Consider the following 15,520-nt stretch of genomic DNA (forward strand, 5'->3'; position numbering starts at 1 on the left):
CCTTGGAGCTTGAGCATATGACAGGCAAGCACGTCACCACAGAGTAACACCCCAGCCCTAAGCCAATTTCTCAAATAGCTGATGGATTATTCAGACAGGGGAAGAAGATGTGCTCAGTCCTGATGCAATTTGGTGGCTTGGAAGTGGGGCTCCCCTCTTCTGAGGAATAGGGGAAAGGGATTGGGGGAGAGGGAGGAAAGGAGGGTAAGACTGGGAGGTGAAGAGGGATAGGGGTATAATCAGGATGTAAAGTGAACAAATACATTAATCAATTAAAAAGTAAAATAACATACTTTCTAAAAACCCAAACCAACCAACCAAATAAACAGCAACAACAACAACAACAATAACAACAACAACAACCACCAGACACCTGTGAGCTGCCATGTGAGTACTGGGAAATAAAATAGAAATCCTACAAGAGATGCCAGTGCTGTCTCAGCTGCTGAGCCATCTCTCCAATCCTATATTTTTCTTATTTTTAATCTCTTCCTACCAGAGTACTGATATCAAAGTGCTGCCCCAGTAAAGCTGAACAGCCTCGATTTCTCTAGTACCTTCCATAAACTTCTAAACTCCTAGCACATAACAACCCCAAGGTGGTGGGAGATGGGCAATAGGATTAGTTGTTATATGCCAGAGACAGGTGATGACGTCAGAGGTTGCTAGGCAGCCTAGAAACAGGCTGCTGGAATAACATTAGTGTCCTAAATTATTGCTTTCTATTTTTTTTAGTACCTTCTTTAATTTTCTAAACACAGAGAACACGCCCACCTCCACCCCCCACCCAGGCTTGAAGACTCTTTCCCTTTAAGATCTGGTGTATTCATACCAGGATTTCCCTTTATTCTGTAGGGTGCTGCAGGATCTTCACCACACTCCAGCTCCCTCAGCCTGGCACCTTCTCACTTTAAATTCATCTCAGCATGTCTCTAACCACCCCTACAAAGATCTTTATTATTTAAAACAAATATATCTGGGTGTGGTGGCACACGCCTTTAATCCCAGCACTCAGGAGGAGAGGCAGGGAGATCTAAGTTCAAGGACAGCCTCACCTACAAAATGAGCTCTAAGACAACTAGGGCTACATAGAGAAACCGTGTCTCGAAACAAACTAAAACAAATAGAATCTTCATGAAGGCGGAGACTTATATCGTTCACAGATAAATCTCCAAAACCTAAAACAATTTTGGTTTACAGAATGAGGGAATTAGTGCTTTCAACGAAGGAACAGGAGCTAAATTTATCAAGACATTATTATGTAAGAACTATATTCATAGGTAAATATGTAATTCTTCCACAGTTAGAAATGGAGGCATAAGAAGAAAGTAAGCTCATGGGTAGAATCTAGGTCTAAGAGCAGGGGATGCCGCTCAGTGATGTGGAGTACTTGGCTGGTATGTACAGGGTTTGGTTCCTAGGATCTGGGTAAGTTAAAAAAAAAAAAAAAAATCCAAATATAAAGCCAGTTCTAGCTCAACAAGCCGTGTCCTCTGCTTCAAACACTGAGAATACATTTTGTAAAAGCCAGAAGCCAGAGATGGTGGCACACGCCTTTAATTCCAGCATTCAGGAGGTAGAGAAAGGCGGATCTCTGTGACTTCAAGGCCAGCCTGGTCTCCAGCGCTGAGTTCCAAAATCCTCTTAGGTCTGAGCTCAGTCTCCAATTAGGGCTTGGCACTGGTCATGCACTGCCTGCAGGCAACCTGAGCCAGCCACGTGGAGCACCAAGGGCGGCACGGAAGACTCGCGGAACGCAAAGGTAGAAGCTGTGTTTCCGGCGGAGCACTCTCTCCGCCTCTCCCGGAAGCGGTGCCCGCTGCTAGGGTAACGGTGGCAGAGGCGGCGGAGTTGCGATGAATCTGGAGGCGGCGGTAAGGACTTAAGAGGATCACTTGGAGATCTAACTCCTCGTTCCCTAACTGAAAGGGCGGAAGAGCGCCAGGAGGAGGGGCGCGGAGAGGAGGAGTCGGCTGAGGGCAGTGACCGCATAGTGGGCGGGGCGAGGGGGGCAGAGGCCACGCGGGCCGGGGTCCCAGGCTGCCTGTCAGCCGTGGGAGGTTGTGGATGCGACTGGGTGGAGTGTTTGTGCACGTGAGGCGTGGGCCAGGAGGAGTATGAAGCTGTGGGTTTGTGGGTTGGCTATCCCCATGGCTCATCTTCTCTGGAGGGAACCACCCAGCAAAGCTCCCTTTGATGCTGGGCCCGGTGAAGTGAAGGGGAGCAGCACCTGGAATTTGGGATGCCTCCAAATAATCTCTGTCTGTCTCGGGTACTGATTCCTGACCCCTGTCGAGGATGTTCCAATGTGCCATCTTAGGGTTTTCATTTCTGCAATGAAGCACCGTAAGCAATTTGGGAAGGAAGCGGTTTATTTGGCTTACATATCACTGTTCATCTTATAAGGAACAGGGCAGGGGTCTGGAGGCAGGAGCTGATGCAGAGGCCATGGAGGGATGCTGCTTACTGCCTTACTCCTCATGGCTTGCTCAGCCTGCTTTTTTTATAGAACCCAGGACCACCAGCCCAGCGATGGCACCACCCACAATGGTGGGTGAACTTATAGAGGCAGTTTCTTAATTGAGTATGCCTCCTCTCAGATGGCTTTATCTTGGGTCAAGTTGACACAAAACTACCCAGCACATGTGCCCATACCTCATCACAAAAGCGATCAGGATGCTGTTGAGCTTTGCAGTGCACTTTTACCATGATAGGTGTATTCAGTAACTGACCCAGAAGTCACACACCAAAGAATCAGGATCAAGAATCTGTGTGTGCGCCTTGGCAGAATAATGGTAGAAAGTCTCACAGTAGACTGACTAAATATTAATAATATCTGTATTTATTACAAACGTAACACTTGTCTAGATAATAAACTGATAAGACGTAAATCACTGTGATCCATTCATATAGACCAGGAGCGGCTCCTACGCTCCTTTTGCTTGCTGTAGGGCACCTCAGGCAAACAGCCAGTTGATGCCCTTTATATTACTGGATGAGTAAATCAAAACTTGAAACATCTGCCTGACGATACATTTTCAGTGCCCCAAAGTATATGCCAACCGGGTTTTTAATCTTGGTGGTTTTGTTCTGTCTGTTCATACACTGGGTCATCTTTCCTCCCTCAGCACTTGCAGGGAGTTTGCTTATGCCTTTGCTTCCAGTTTAGCCCCGCCCACCTTTCTTTCTTTGTTCTCACTCTGCATATTTTAGTAGTTTTATGGAAGAGTTACTGCCCTTCATACTACTAAAGAGACTAAATTCTTCTCCTTATTTATAGTGTCTCATGTGGTTTTCATTTTCTATAATTTATTTTTACAATTTTGGGGGATGAAATTGCCAGGAACTGTGGGGTTTAAGATGCAGAGTTGTTCTGACGGTAACGATTCTTTTGCCTTCTATAGCAAGCGTTCAAAGACCGCTGTTTGCAGTGTGATGCTGTCTCCTGGGGCCTCACTGATGAAGGCAAATACTATTGTATTTCCTGTCACAATGTCACAGATGTAAGTAATATGCTATTCACAAATTTGCTTATGCTTTAAAAACCGCAGTTTCACCCTGATGTGTGGCCTGGCTCCTTAAGAAGAGTCTATTTTATCAAGCGTGCAATGGCCAAATTCCAAGAACAGAGACAGTCTTTAAGAGCACAGTCCTGGATTAAGAACTTTGCAAATGAGGTTGGAGATGAACTTTTTTCTCTTTTCTTTTCTTTTCTTTGTTTTGTTTTGTTTTTTGAGACAGAGTTTCTCCTTATAACCGTGGCTATCCTGGACTCGCTTTGTAGACCAAGCTGGCCTCGAACTCACAGAGCTCTGCCTGCCTCTGCTTCCCCGAGTGCTGGATGGGACTAAAGGAATATGCTACTACACTCAGCTTGGAAATGAACTCTTAAAATTATGTTGAGCCACATTTATAAATGAATGTTTCATTTGGACTAGACATGTGTGGAACCTTTTTTTTTTTTTTTTTTTTTTTTTCCCTCTCTTGTTTGTTTTTTCTTGTTTTTGAGACAGGGTTTCTCTGTGCAACAGCTTTGGCTGTCCTGGAACTCACTTCGTAGACCAGGCTGGCCTCAAACTTAAAGAGATCTAGCTACCTCTGCATCCCGAGTGCTGGGACTAAAGGTGTGGGCCATCACACCGGCTGAGCGTATTTAATATTATACTTGAATGTTTTTTTAAATTAGTTTTTAATGTGTGTTGTTCTAGCTTAGAGACTTGGAAGATGGAATGTTAGAATGATGTGGACTCTCGGGAGTATTGGAACCATGCTTCATTATCACATACTTGTGTCTAGTTCCTTCACAAACTGCCGAGTGCTTTCTTATCCATTATGTAATTCCTGCCTCACAGTGACCTGTGGAGATACAATGTTACGCTCAGACACACAGAGCAAGCAGGGCTCATGAGCTATTAGGTTTTTTTTCCCCCCTATTGTTTTAAGACAGTGTCTTACTGTGTAGGCCAGGCTGAGCTCTTAACTCAGGGAGCCAAGAGAACTGGGATTAAAGGCGTGCACCACCACACCTGACACCAGTTAGGTTAGTTTGCTAATTTACGAGTGCAAAGATTTGAGGTAGGGCTTGGACCTAAATCTTCTGACCCCATCATACCTTGTTTTGTTTTGTTTTTTTAAAATAAAATCTCAAACATTCGATATCACCAATAAAGAAAGACTTGGGAGCCAGATGCTGGGGTGAAAGCCTGCTAGCTCAGAGAGGCAGAGAAAGCACCCAGCTGACCTTCCTCCTCAGCCTATGACCCAGAAGGAAAAAGAAAAAGAAGTCTCCATCCCCAGCCATCTCAAAAAGCCCCCTCAAACTAAATGTCCTTCTCGTCTGCTTCCTACAAGCCTCTGTCTACCACTTGACTTCTTTTACTCTCTTTGGGTTTTTTTTTTCCCTAGGTTCACTCCCTGTCAACAGGTTGCTAACTCCAACTCTTGACCTAGGGTTGACTTTATTTAACCCTGTCTTGGATTAAAGGTGTGTGTTAGGACTGAGCCACACCACAACTAAAAACATGTTTTTCCGTTAAACAACACACTCTCAATGCTCACAGTGTGATCAAATGTCCTGCAATGACACCTGTTTCTTAAACGAGAGATTGTCACTCTATGAGGCCGTCTTCACACTGGAAGTACTAGGTCCTATTCTGGTGAGCATACCTTTAGGCCAGTGACCAACGTGTGGACAGCCTGCTGCTGGACTAGCTAAATGTTCTAGGACTGTTATCCATAGGAAAGAATTTGCTGGAAGTACAGAGCCAAGAAGGAATAAGTACTGCCCTCAGCACTTGTTTAGAAAGGCTAGTTGGGGCCAAGGAAAGACTGCTCCAACATAATGTGCCAGGGACTGATCTTGCTTCCTACCTCAGACAACTCAAAATCTGGACAAAAGATGTGAAGCAAACAAAACTCTTTAGAAACATAGCTAATTTAGCTTGCAACTCAATTACACAAGTGCTTTTCTTTTAAAGAAAGGTATGTGTATGTATGGGTCTGTTGTGTGAGTGCAAGTGACTATGAAGTCCAACAGAGGATGGTTGTGGGCTGCCTTACATAGGGCTAGAAAGCCAAGGGTCCTCTGCAAGACCTGCATGCGCTCTTAGCCCTGAGCTAGCTCACCAGCCCACACAGGTGTGTCTTCTTGAGGTGGCTTTTTCAATCTACAGCTCAGATGCTTGTTTGCATCCGTGTTAGTCAGACAGGATATTAGCAAGATCTATGCCTAACCAAACCCAGTGGGGAATGACGGAGTGCAGATTGCCCTGATCGTGGTGATGGTCTCTTGGAGACACGTCTCATCAAGATAGACAAATGCTCTTGCACAAATACATCAGATCGGAGGCTTGAAATGTATGTCGCTTGTCCTCTGCTTTGATGCTCATTGAGACTCCAGTGGTTTAGTCAGTGTTAATTTCATAGTGTAGTTCAAATGTAAACAGTGCAGGAGCGGGATGTCGTAATGGAAGAGTCTCCATGTGGAGATGGAGCCAGGGCACTATTTTTTATAGGAACTGAGCAGCCGTAACTAATGGCTTCTTTTATTTCTGTCTTTGATGTTTCCTGGTTCTGTCTGATTAAGTCTACTACCATCACTTGTAGTTTGAAAGAATATAATATTACTACCTACCTTCATATTTAAGACTCTCAGCTCAAGGGAGTAAGGATGAACAATTCTTGAAGGTGGGTGACACGTTTTTCCTTTTCCTGCTGTACACTGGCATCATCCAGCACCTTCTGTGTGCTAGGCAAGTGCCCTGCTAACTTCCTCCCTGGTGCCAGCGTGTGTTTGTAAAAGCCTGTGAAGCTCAGAGTCTTCCCTCCACACAAAAGGCAACCCTGCATGTTATACAGCTTCAGTTGTTGCTCTCGGCTCACACTGATCCAGGCATATTCATCACATAGAATAGTATACAGTTGGGCTTCCTGGAGTTGTGTAGTGTTGTGGGGTTGAAATTTAGTGGGTGAAGGATGACCAGTGAGCAGTAGGCCTGTGACAAAAGGAAGCTGTGGTACAGCTCACCTGTCTTTCTGCTCCTCTCCTTTCCGCCAGCTCACTGTGGGTGATCCTTCAAGCTCTTGGCTCTGTGTATAATCCAAGCAAAGCCTGATGAGTGGAACGCTCTTTTTTCTACTGTATTTTATTCAAGAAAAAGAATTTAAGATCCTTAATTTGGCCAGTTTAGACAATGTATATTTTTTGGTAAGTCTTTAAGCATTTAATAAAACTATGGGCCCAAATTATGTGAATTTAATAGATTTTTATAAAAATAATGCATATTCATTGTAGGAAATTTGAAAACTATGCAGGTGAAAGCCAAAATCACTAATGTCTTAGTATACAGTCAGCAGCTTGCATTCAGTCTTGTTTTTCTGTGTATGGAAAGAAAAAGGGACACTTGGGACACCACCGAGTCTTTTGTCTTGATATTTTTTACTGGGTTGTTCTAAGAATTGCAGGTTTTTACTAAGTATGTAAATATTCCACAATCTAACCATGGCCACGTTTAGTCTTCCCTAGTTTTTGCTGTTGTTTTATTTCTTATATAGTTCAAGTGTAAAGCCCCTTTTAACCTCATACATGTTTTGCCTGTCTTTTCTAAATAACTGCCTTAGTGGTATTTTGGCAAGTCTTACCTTCTCACTATAGCCAACTTAGTATATCATATTTCTTTGAAAATAATAGCAGCAGTCCAGAAATCCTATTAGAAGAGGCATGCCTTTTATTCTGTGTTTGACACAGGTCTTATGTAGCCCAGGCTGGCTCTTGGACGACCTCGGGTTTGGGCCTGTTAAGTTGGTGGGCTTACTCCTCAGCCCCTTGCCTTTTACTCTTTGGAGACTCACTCTGCTGGGGTGGTAGAGCCTGGAACCCCAGTGCTCAGAGGGCAAAGATCCCAAACTTGAGGCTTGTCCAGGCTATCTGGAACCCTCCCCCCCACTTGTCACACACACACACACACACACACACACACACACACACACACACACACACAAGTAAGCTTCATTCTCAATCTTTAAATTTAGAAAAGTATATTAATATCATTTATTATTTAAATTTTTTTACTTTTCTCCAGAAATAAGGAAGTCTGAGATAATTGCCCTTGATAGCAGTTGGCATTGACCAGTTTGTTATAAATGGTACTAACCATTACCATTTAAAACTCTTAAAATAATTTTGTTTTGTTGAAAATAAAAAGTAGTACATTTATTTTTTTATTTTTTCAGATAGAGTCTTACTTTGTAACCCTGTCTTGCCTGGAACTCACAATGTAGACCAGGCTGGCCCTGCCTCTAACTCCCAAGTGCTGGGATAACACTTTTGTAAATAAAATCCTTTCTGAGTAATGGTCACACAGCCATACTGAGAGGATGTGAGCCTACCTGTGTGGCAGGCATCAACAGTTGGCTGTTTTATTTTTGTTGCTGTTTGTTTGCTTTGAGGGAGGGTCTGTGTAGCACAGGCTGGCCTTAAACTCTTTAATGTCCTGCCTTTACCTCCTAAATATTAGGATTATAGGCACGTACCACTATCTCTAACCATAAACTGTTTTTTTGTTAAAGTGTATTTTATATGGATACAAAATTGAGTATAAAGCCAGGCGTGGTGGTGCATGCCTTTAATCCCAACACTCAGGAGGCTGAGGCAAGTGGATCAATGTGAGTTCGAGGCCAGCCTGGTCTACAAAACGAGTCCAGGACAGCCAAGGCTATACAGAGAACCCCTGTCTTTAAAAAAAAAAAAAAAAAAAAAAAAAGACAAACAAAAAATTGAGTATATTTTAATTTTAGTCTTATTGAAAAAAGTTAATATATATATTTTAATCTGTTTCCCTGTATTTTTTAAAAATGAGATAAAATTTATCTCTTAATACTTTTTTATTTTGTTTTTGTTTTGAGGATAGGGTTTCTCTTTGTAGTTCTGGTTGTCTTGGAACTTGCTCTGTAACCAGACTGGCTTCAAACTCAAAACTCTGCCTGCTTCTGCCTCCCAAATGCTGGGATGAAAGTCATGTGCCACCATCCCAAGCTTTTCAAATTCATATTTAACTAAAATAGAATTACATGGCTTAAAGTAAAGGTTTTTTCATTTGGTTACTATGTAACCAGCTTTTTTAGAAACCCAAAAGTTTTTGGATGAAACAGCAGTGTAAAGATTAACCATCAGTGTGGCTTCACAGTCATCCGAGTAGTCTCTCTCCATCGGGCTGCTGCCCCTCCCCGAGCACACTTGCAATATGTTCCAGGGTACAGGCTCTCTTCTGCACTGTCTGCTTTTGTCTTCTGCAGCGATCTGAAGAAGTTGTGAGCACCGCGGTCATTCCGAACACCAGGATCAGCTCCATTAGCAAGGGGCTGAGGAAGAGAAGCAAATATGGTAAGCACTGATGCGCGTGTCAGGGTGCCACTTGCAGTTTCCTTAATGACTTGAGGACACAGAATGAATTTTAAATACATTCCAAGCAGCATGCCAGCATTTTAAGCAGAAAATCTAAGTTATTAAAGTTATTAAATGAAGTTGCTGCTGGTGGTAAAATTGGAAGCAAATGCCCTGCAGTATTTGTTGTTAGTAAGCTACTCTTGTGCGGTTATGCAAAAGGTAGGGTAAGTGTTGGCTGCTGGTACATGCTGGCGTGTTCTGTGTGTTAACTATGATGTGGTCCTTCTGAATGGTTCGATGGTGTGCTTCTGAGATTAGGCAAGTTAAACACAATATTCAACTTTCAAACACTATTTCTCACATTGAATTTTGAACACACCTTTTAAAAATAGTAAGGACCATTTTTCCCTAAAGTAGCTGTAGAGTGAGTACCAACCCAGTAAGTCCTTCCAGCGGGCCATTGTTGAGAAGGATCTGAAATTATTTGGCTGATGTTTTGTGTTTTTTTGTTTTTGTTTTTTGAAGTTTTGTGTTTTTGTGACTAACTAGGACCAGACAGATTCGCAAGCTGGAAATCACTGGCCTAACGATGATAGTAACCAGTTCTATGAACGGTAGCTGTGAAGGCATACATACAAATATGTGTGTATGCATATATATATAGACATACATGAAACATTTATGTGAAATACATTGACATTCTTAGATAAATAACAGAGAGAATGCTTAAATACAACACATAGTCCTGTTTAACCTTTAGTAGTGACTTTAAAAGAAAAGATTATTTAATGTATATATATGTAGCTGTTTGTCTGCATGTATGTCTAGGTACCATGTGTGTGCGGGCACGCTTAGAGGCCAGAGGTCTGTGTTGGATCCCCTGGAACTGGACTTACAGATGATTGTGAACCACCATGTAGGTGCTAGGAACCAAACCCAGATCCTCTTGGCAGGCAGCCAGTGTTCTTCGCCACTGAACCATCTGCCTCTCCAGCCCAGTAGTGACATTTTATAGGTCTAAACCTGGTTGATTTTATTCAGCTTTATCAGAATAAAATGTGATTTATTGTAATCCATATATGTAAATAGTTAAAATGTATAGTTTGGGCTTACAGGTCTACACAACCTCAGATGCTCGATTAGGTAGCGGCTCATAGTCAACATCACAGTCATTGCATTGTCACCTGTGAAAGGAGAATAGTAACACCATTGTTACATACAGTAGGAGAGTGCGGATAGTTGAAAATGCAAGATTATCAGTCTCTGAGTTTGTATGACAGGCATGGGAACCCTGGGCATGCATACCACCTGCAGGGTCTAATCCTCTTACCGTGTGCATGCCGCAGCAATTACAGGCTTTCTGTTGTATTTGAGACTCTTCCTAGGAAGGACTGGTTAGTCAGTGGAGGCAGGAGAGCCTGTGATACTCAGATGACTGAAAGGGGTCGAGTCTTCACATGTGCAGAGTTATGTGGGAGTCAGAAGTTGTCTTTAGAAGCCATGCGTGGACATTTTGATAGCATGCTTTTGAATGACTTTCTTATCTGTCTGGTCGTAGCAGGTAAGAAACATTTTCTCCAACTGGTTGTTACCATAGCTAAACATATAATGCTGACTGCTCTGGCAGATTTCTGTATGATCTTAGGGTGGTGGGGCTCGCAAGGATAGTTCATTTAAAATATTTAGGAGCTGGGAAGTGGCTCCATCAGTGAGCTACCTGACACACAAGGACTGGAGGTCAGATCCCCCAAATTTACGTAAAACCTGCTAACGACAGCATGTTCCTTGCAACCTCAGTATTGGGAGGGGTGGAGACGGGTGGATCCTAGACGCTTAATGGCCAAACCCATGAGTTTCAGATTCACTGCGAGACCCCATTTTAAAAAATAAACATGGAAGTGCTGAAGAGATGGCTCAGTAGTTAAGAGCACTTGCTTTTCTAGGACTTTTGTTCAGTTCTCAACACTCATATGATGGCTTACAACTGTCTGTAACTTGAGTTCTAGGGGATCTGATCCCTTCTTCTGGCTTCCATGGGCGCCAGGCATATGTATGTGGTTCATATATATACATACAGGCAAAAAACATCCACACACATGAAACAGAATAATAGTAATTTTTAAAAGATGCAGAGTGAATAAGGAAGACCCCTGATCATTGATCACAGACCAGACCTACATACACCCACATACAGTCACATGCAACCACCTACATGTGCACACACACTATCAATTACAAGCACTGCATACAATACCATACACACAAATTTAAAGGGGGAAAAGTTAAAATACTTAGGATCCATCTGGTACCTAGGCACTACTAGTCTAGTAGGTCTCAGATTCCTAATTTTCAATTTCCCTCTCAAACTGGAGCCATTTTCACAAAAGCAGAATGCCACTGTGAGTTTACTTTCTTTGAATGTGTAGATTGCCCTTTCCTGACCTCTGGACATCGTTTCTTGGATCTTGACATTTGCTTATTTGTTGACCAAAATATGTATTGAAATGCAACAGAAAACTGGTGGATGACTTAGCGACCAAGTATTTCCACATAGGAATGTTTTGAGCATTGTAAAATATACATTAAAAAATATTAAATCTCACTGGGTATGGTGGCAAAGCCTTTAATTCTAGCACTCAGGAGGCAGAGGCAGACAGATCTCTGTAAGTTTGAGGCCAGCCTGGTCTGCAGAGGTAGTTCCAGGATAGGCAGGGCTGCAAACAAACAAACAACCCCCCCCCAAAAAAAACAAACCAAAACAACAAAAAACACAAAATGTGTACACACACACACACAGGAAGAGAGAGAACATACACAGCATACATAAACATACACACAAAGTATACACATATACACAAAGTATATACACACAAAGTGTACACACACATACATAAAGTATATACACACACAAAAACCTATTTGAGGTAGAAAAATAGAAGTCTTTTGGCACATGTAAACAGCAATTGCATTATGTAGAAGCACCATAATAAATTAGTATATCGTCTAAAGCTTGTTCTTTGTCCTTTAGAGAAAGGCTGGGATTGGTATGTATGTGAAGGTTTTCAGTGCATACTTTATCACCAAGCAAAAGCCCTGGAGACCCTTGGAGTAGGCCCAGAGCTAAAGGTAAGTAATGTGTGTCTAGATGTTAGCTCCTCATCCTTTAAAAACTGAGGTCAGAGGGGACCGGGGAGGAATCAATAGTAACTAACAGCCATGACTGGAGGTCATTGCTTATACATTGTTTCTTTCTGTGATCCTGAGTACGAAAAAGGATGGCCTCATAGCTATCTTGAATGCCTTTCCCTTCCCCTAACTCCAAGGGTTAAACGGATATCTTGAGGTCTCTGCTTAATACCCAGCACTGAGAAATGAAATGGATGATTTATTGATTCAGGTCTCTCATGTACCTGATAAGGAATAGCAGGTGGAAATGCATTTAGATTGGGCACAATCTATAAAGAATGGGTGCTTGGCTGGGTGGTGGTGGCGCACGCCTTTAATCCCAGCACTCGGGAGGCAGAGGCAGGTGGATCCCTGTGAGTTCGAGGCCAGCCTGGTCTACAAAGTGAGTCCAGGACAGGCAAGGCTACACAGAGAAACCCTGTCTCAAAAAATCCAAAAAAAAAAAAAAAAAAGAAAAGAAAAGAATGGGTGCTTGTGTGGTGTGAGAGCCTGTGTATATGCCATCATAATGATGCACCACTTGTTTTCCTTCCACCTTAGAATGAAGTTTTACACAATTTTTGGAAACGCTACCTTCAGAAGAGCAAGCAGGCCTATTGTAAAGACCCAGTTTGTACAAGTGGAAGGAAAGCCAAGGTGAGCCATGGAACCTTGTGTGGCAGAGAGACAAAGGTGATGTTTGTGGCTGCTTGAGTCTGACTGTGGTAATTGTCTGTGGATTTCCAGGGAAGAGGCTTCTTGTGCAATCCAGAACGATCTGGACTTCACAGTAAATTTTGGCTGTTTATTAAACTAGTTGTAACATAAAGGAATTAAAATTTATCTTCCACTGGGTGGTAGTGGTACACTCTTTAATCGAAGCACTTAGGAGGCAGAGGCAGGTAGATCTCTGTGAGTTTGAGGCCAGCCTGGTCTACAAAGAGAGTTCCAGAACAGCCAAGGCTATGCAGAGAAAACCTGTCTTGAAAAAAAAAATTATCTTTTGAAAGTTGTTGTTTGTTTTTGTTTTTTTGAGTCAGAATCTCATTTCATAATCTAGGCTGGCCTTGAACTATTTATTGGTAATCCTCCTGCCTCAGGCTTTCAAGTGCTAGGATTACAGCCACGACATCCTGCTCATTCATTTTTTAGAAAACTTTAAGGAGTTTCTTATTTGTTTTGTAGTGTTGGGGTCAAGCTCACAAGCTAGGAGAGTTCTGTGCCTCTGAGCTCTGTCTTGTCATTTTGCTGTTTAGTTCATGGTGTTCATTTTTTTGTTGTTGTTGCTAGAATTTTTTGCATATGCTTTTTCTATTATGATGACATAATAGGCCTTGAGACAGGACCTTGTTATTTATCTGTAGCTGGCCTTAGACTCACAGAGATTCACTGTCTCTGCCTCCCAAGTGCTGGGATTAAAGGCAAGTGACAGACACCACCTGGCTTATTTTATTTTATTTTGAGACAGGGTCTTATATATCCCAGGCCAGTTTTGCTGTGTAGTCAAGGATGCCCTTGACTTGCCTTCACCTCCCAAGTGCTAGGTTGACAGACATAAGCTATGGCGCCCTGCTTATGTGCAGAGATCAAACCAAGGGCTTTGTGCGTGCCAGGCACCCTGAGCTGCATCCCCAAGACCTGCGCATCTCATTCCTTTCATTCGGCATTCCTGCTTACTGTACCTGGCCTTTCAGGATTCGCCTCTTATTGTGTCATCTCAAGGAAAGTCACTCTGGTGTGTGGCCAAGCGGCTCTCCTTTGAGCAGCATGCTCTGAACTGCTTCAGAAGTGTGCTATGGCACTTTTTACTTGGAATAAAGAAGAGTTCCACTGCTGGGAAAGGCAAGTGTCCTAACCACAGATGTGTCTGATGAGTGGTAGCTACCCTCCAGGCCTAAGATGAGGTTCTGAGTCCATGTGACTCACATTTGCTAGGACCTTGGGAGCTTGGCCCAGCGTTTCCTTGTTTGGTCAGGTCCTCCTAGGTCTGTATGGGAAGGTCAGTGATTCAGGAATGAAAAGGCTGAGTCAAGATGAAAGGAATAGGTTACAGAGGTGAGCAAAGGACAGGCCTCTGAGCTGCACGTGCATCCTCTGTGGTAAGGAGCTAATCCTAGGGATGCAGCTAGAGTGGTCAGACCATGCGAGACAGTTAGGGACGTGACTGAGGAATGTCCTTCCTAAATATGAGGTGATAAACTTAAGCCAGCTCCCAAAATGTAATTTGAATTCCTGAAAAAAGGAAGCATTTTATGATCATAAAGCTATGGAGAACCAGCCTGACTGGATATAGGAGCCACATGCTTGTCAAGGAAAGCAAAAGGTACTAAATGGCTTAATGGTGACTCTTAAAGGAAAAAATTCATCCCAAGTAGTAAGAACGTGACCTTCAAATCTCATACTTGGTGTTTGTGGTTGTCTCTGTGCACTGGGTGTTGCCCAGTACCTAGAAAACAGGAACGGGAACCTGGGGCTCTCTACGACACTAATCTCCTTAAGCTAACTGAAAACTCACAGACAAAAGTTTTGTTGGTGTGAATAAACAACTGGGTAGACAGTGTCACACTAAATCCTAGTAAATAAGAAGTGAAATGGAAGCTGACAGGTAAGTCATGTCATTTCTGTTGCCCTAGTACAGCAATACCCTTTTTTGAAAAGGAGAGAAAATTATATTTTAAATTAGAAATGGGTTTGGGGTATGGCTCATAGACAGAGAATTTACCCAGAAGGTCCAGACCACAGGTTCCACCTTCAAAAAAGTAGGGTCCTCAGTAAGTCTGCAAACGCCCTTAGAGCTCTGGATGCAGCTGTTCCAAGAACTAGAGAGGCCTGTATCTGAATCCTGTCCTATGACTTTTGAGCTATGGATAACTACTGGAAATTTCCAGAACAAGCAAGCACATGTGTATAAGGGGCATTGGGAAGGCTGTTATGTAACCCAGAGTGGCCATGGAGGACTTCCCAGTGCGTTGAAGGGGCTCTGGGAAGTGAGTTTAACATGGTGTGGAAGAGAAGAAATGAACTTCAGGCCTCACTGGGACCAACAACCTACGCCTACATTTGCTGAGTGGTAGCAGGGCTGAGGCCTGGCAGAACACAGGGATGTAAGGGTAAGACTGTAGAAGAGCTTTGGAGGTAGAGCCAGCAGGACCCCCTGATGGCCTAGGTGTGGGAGGCAGGAGTGAGGGATGATGGTGAGGCCCTCGGCCACATACTAAAAGGGCAGGTGGGGTCAGAAGATCAGGGGTTGGGTTTGGGACATGTTAAGCTTGAGATAGCTGTAAGACATACAAGAGGAAATGTCACGCGTGTAGTGAGACAGATGAGTCTGCAGTTGGAAAGATAGGAATTTAAAACTGCCGGTGTGCATTATAATTACCAAATGTAAAAACTCTGCTGTTCATAGACATGCCCCTCCCTCCTTTAGAGACAAGGTCTCAGGCGGTCCCTGATGGCCTCAGACTCATACGT

General features: G+C 43.1%; 1 protein-coding gene across 1 annotated transcript in view; it reads left to right on the forward strand.

Moving 5' to 3' along the window:
- Positions 1-2,532: 2,532 nt before the first annotated feature.
- Taf1b (TATA-box binding protein associated factor, RNA polymerase I subunit B) overlaps positions 2,533-15,520 on the forward strand; it is a 59,541-nt gene continuing 46,553 nt past the window's right edge. Inside the window, exons 1-5 of the mRNA XM_051156899.1 lie at positions 2,533-2,550; positions 3,405-3,503; positions 8,794-8,881; positions 11,913-12,010; positions 12,611-12,706. Of these exons, the coding sequence (XP_051012856.1) occupies positions 2,533-2,550; positions 3,405-3,503; positions 8,794-8,881; positions 11,913-12,010; positions 12,611-12,706 (399 nt within the window). The remainder of the gene's footprint in view (positions 2,551-3,404; positions 3,504-8,793; positions 8,882-11,912; positions 12,011-12,610; positions 12,707-15,520) is intronic.

Source organism: Acomys russatus, chromosome 1 (assembly GCF_903995435.1).
Source record: "Acomys russatus chromosome 1, mAcoRus1.1, whole genome shotgun sequence".
Taxonomy (NCBI): domain Eukaryota; kingdom Metazoa; phylum Chordata; class Mammalia; order Rodentia; family Muridae; genus Acomys; species Acomys russatus.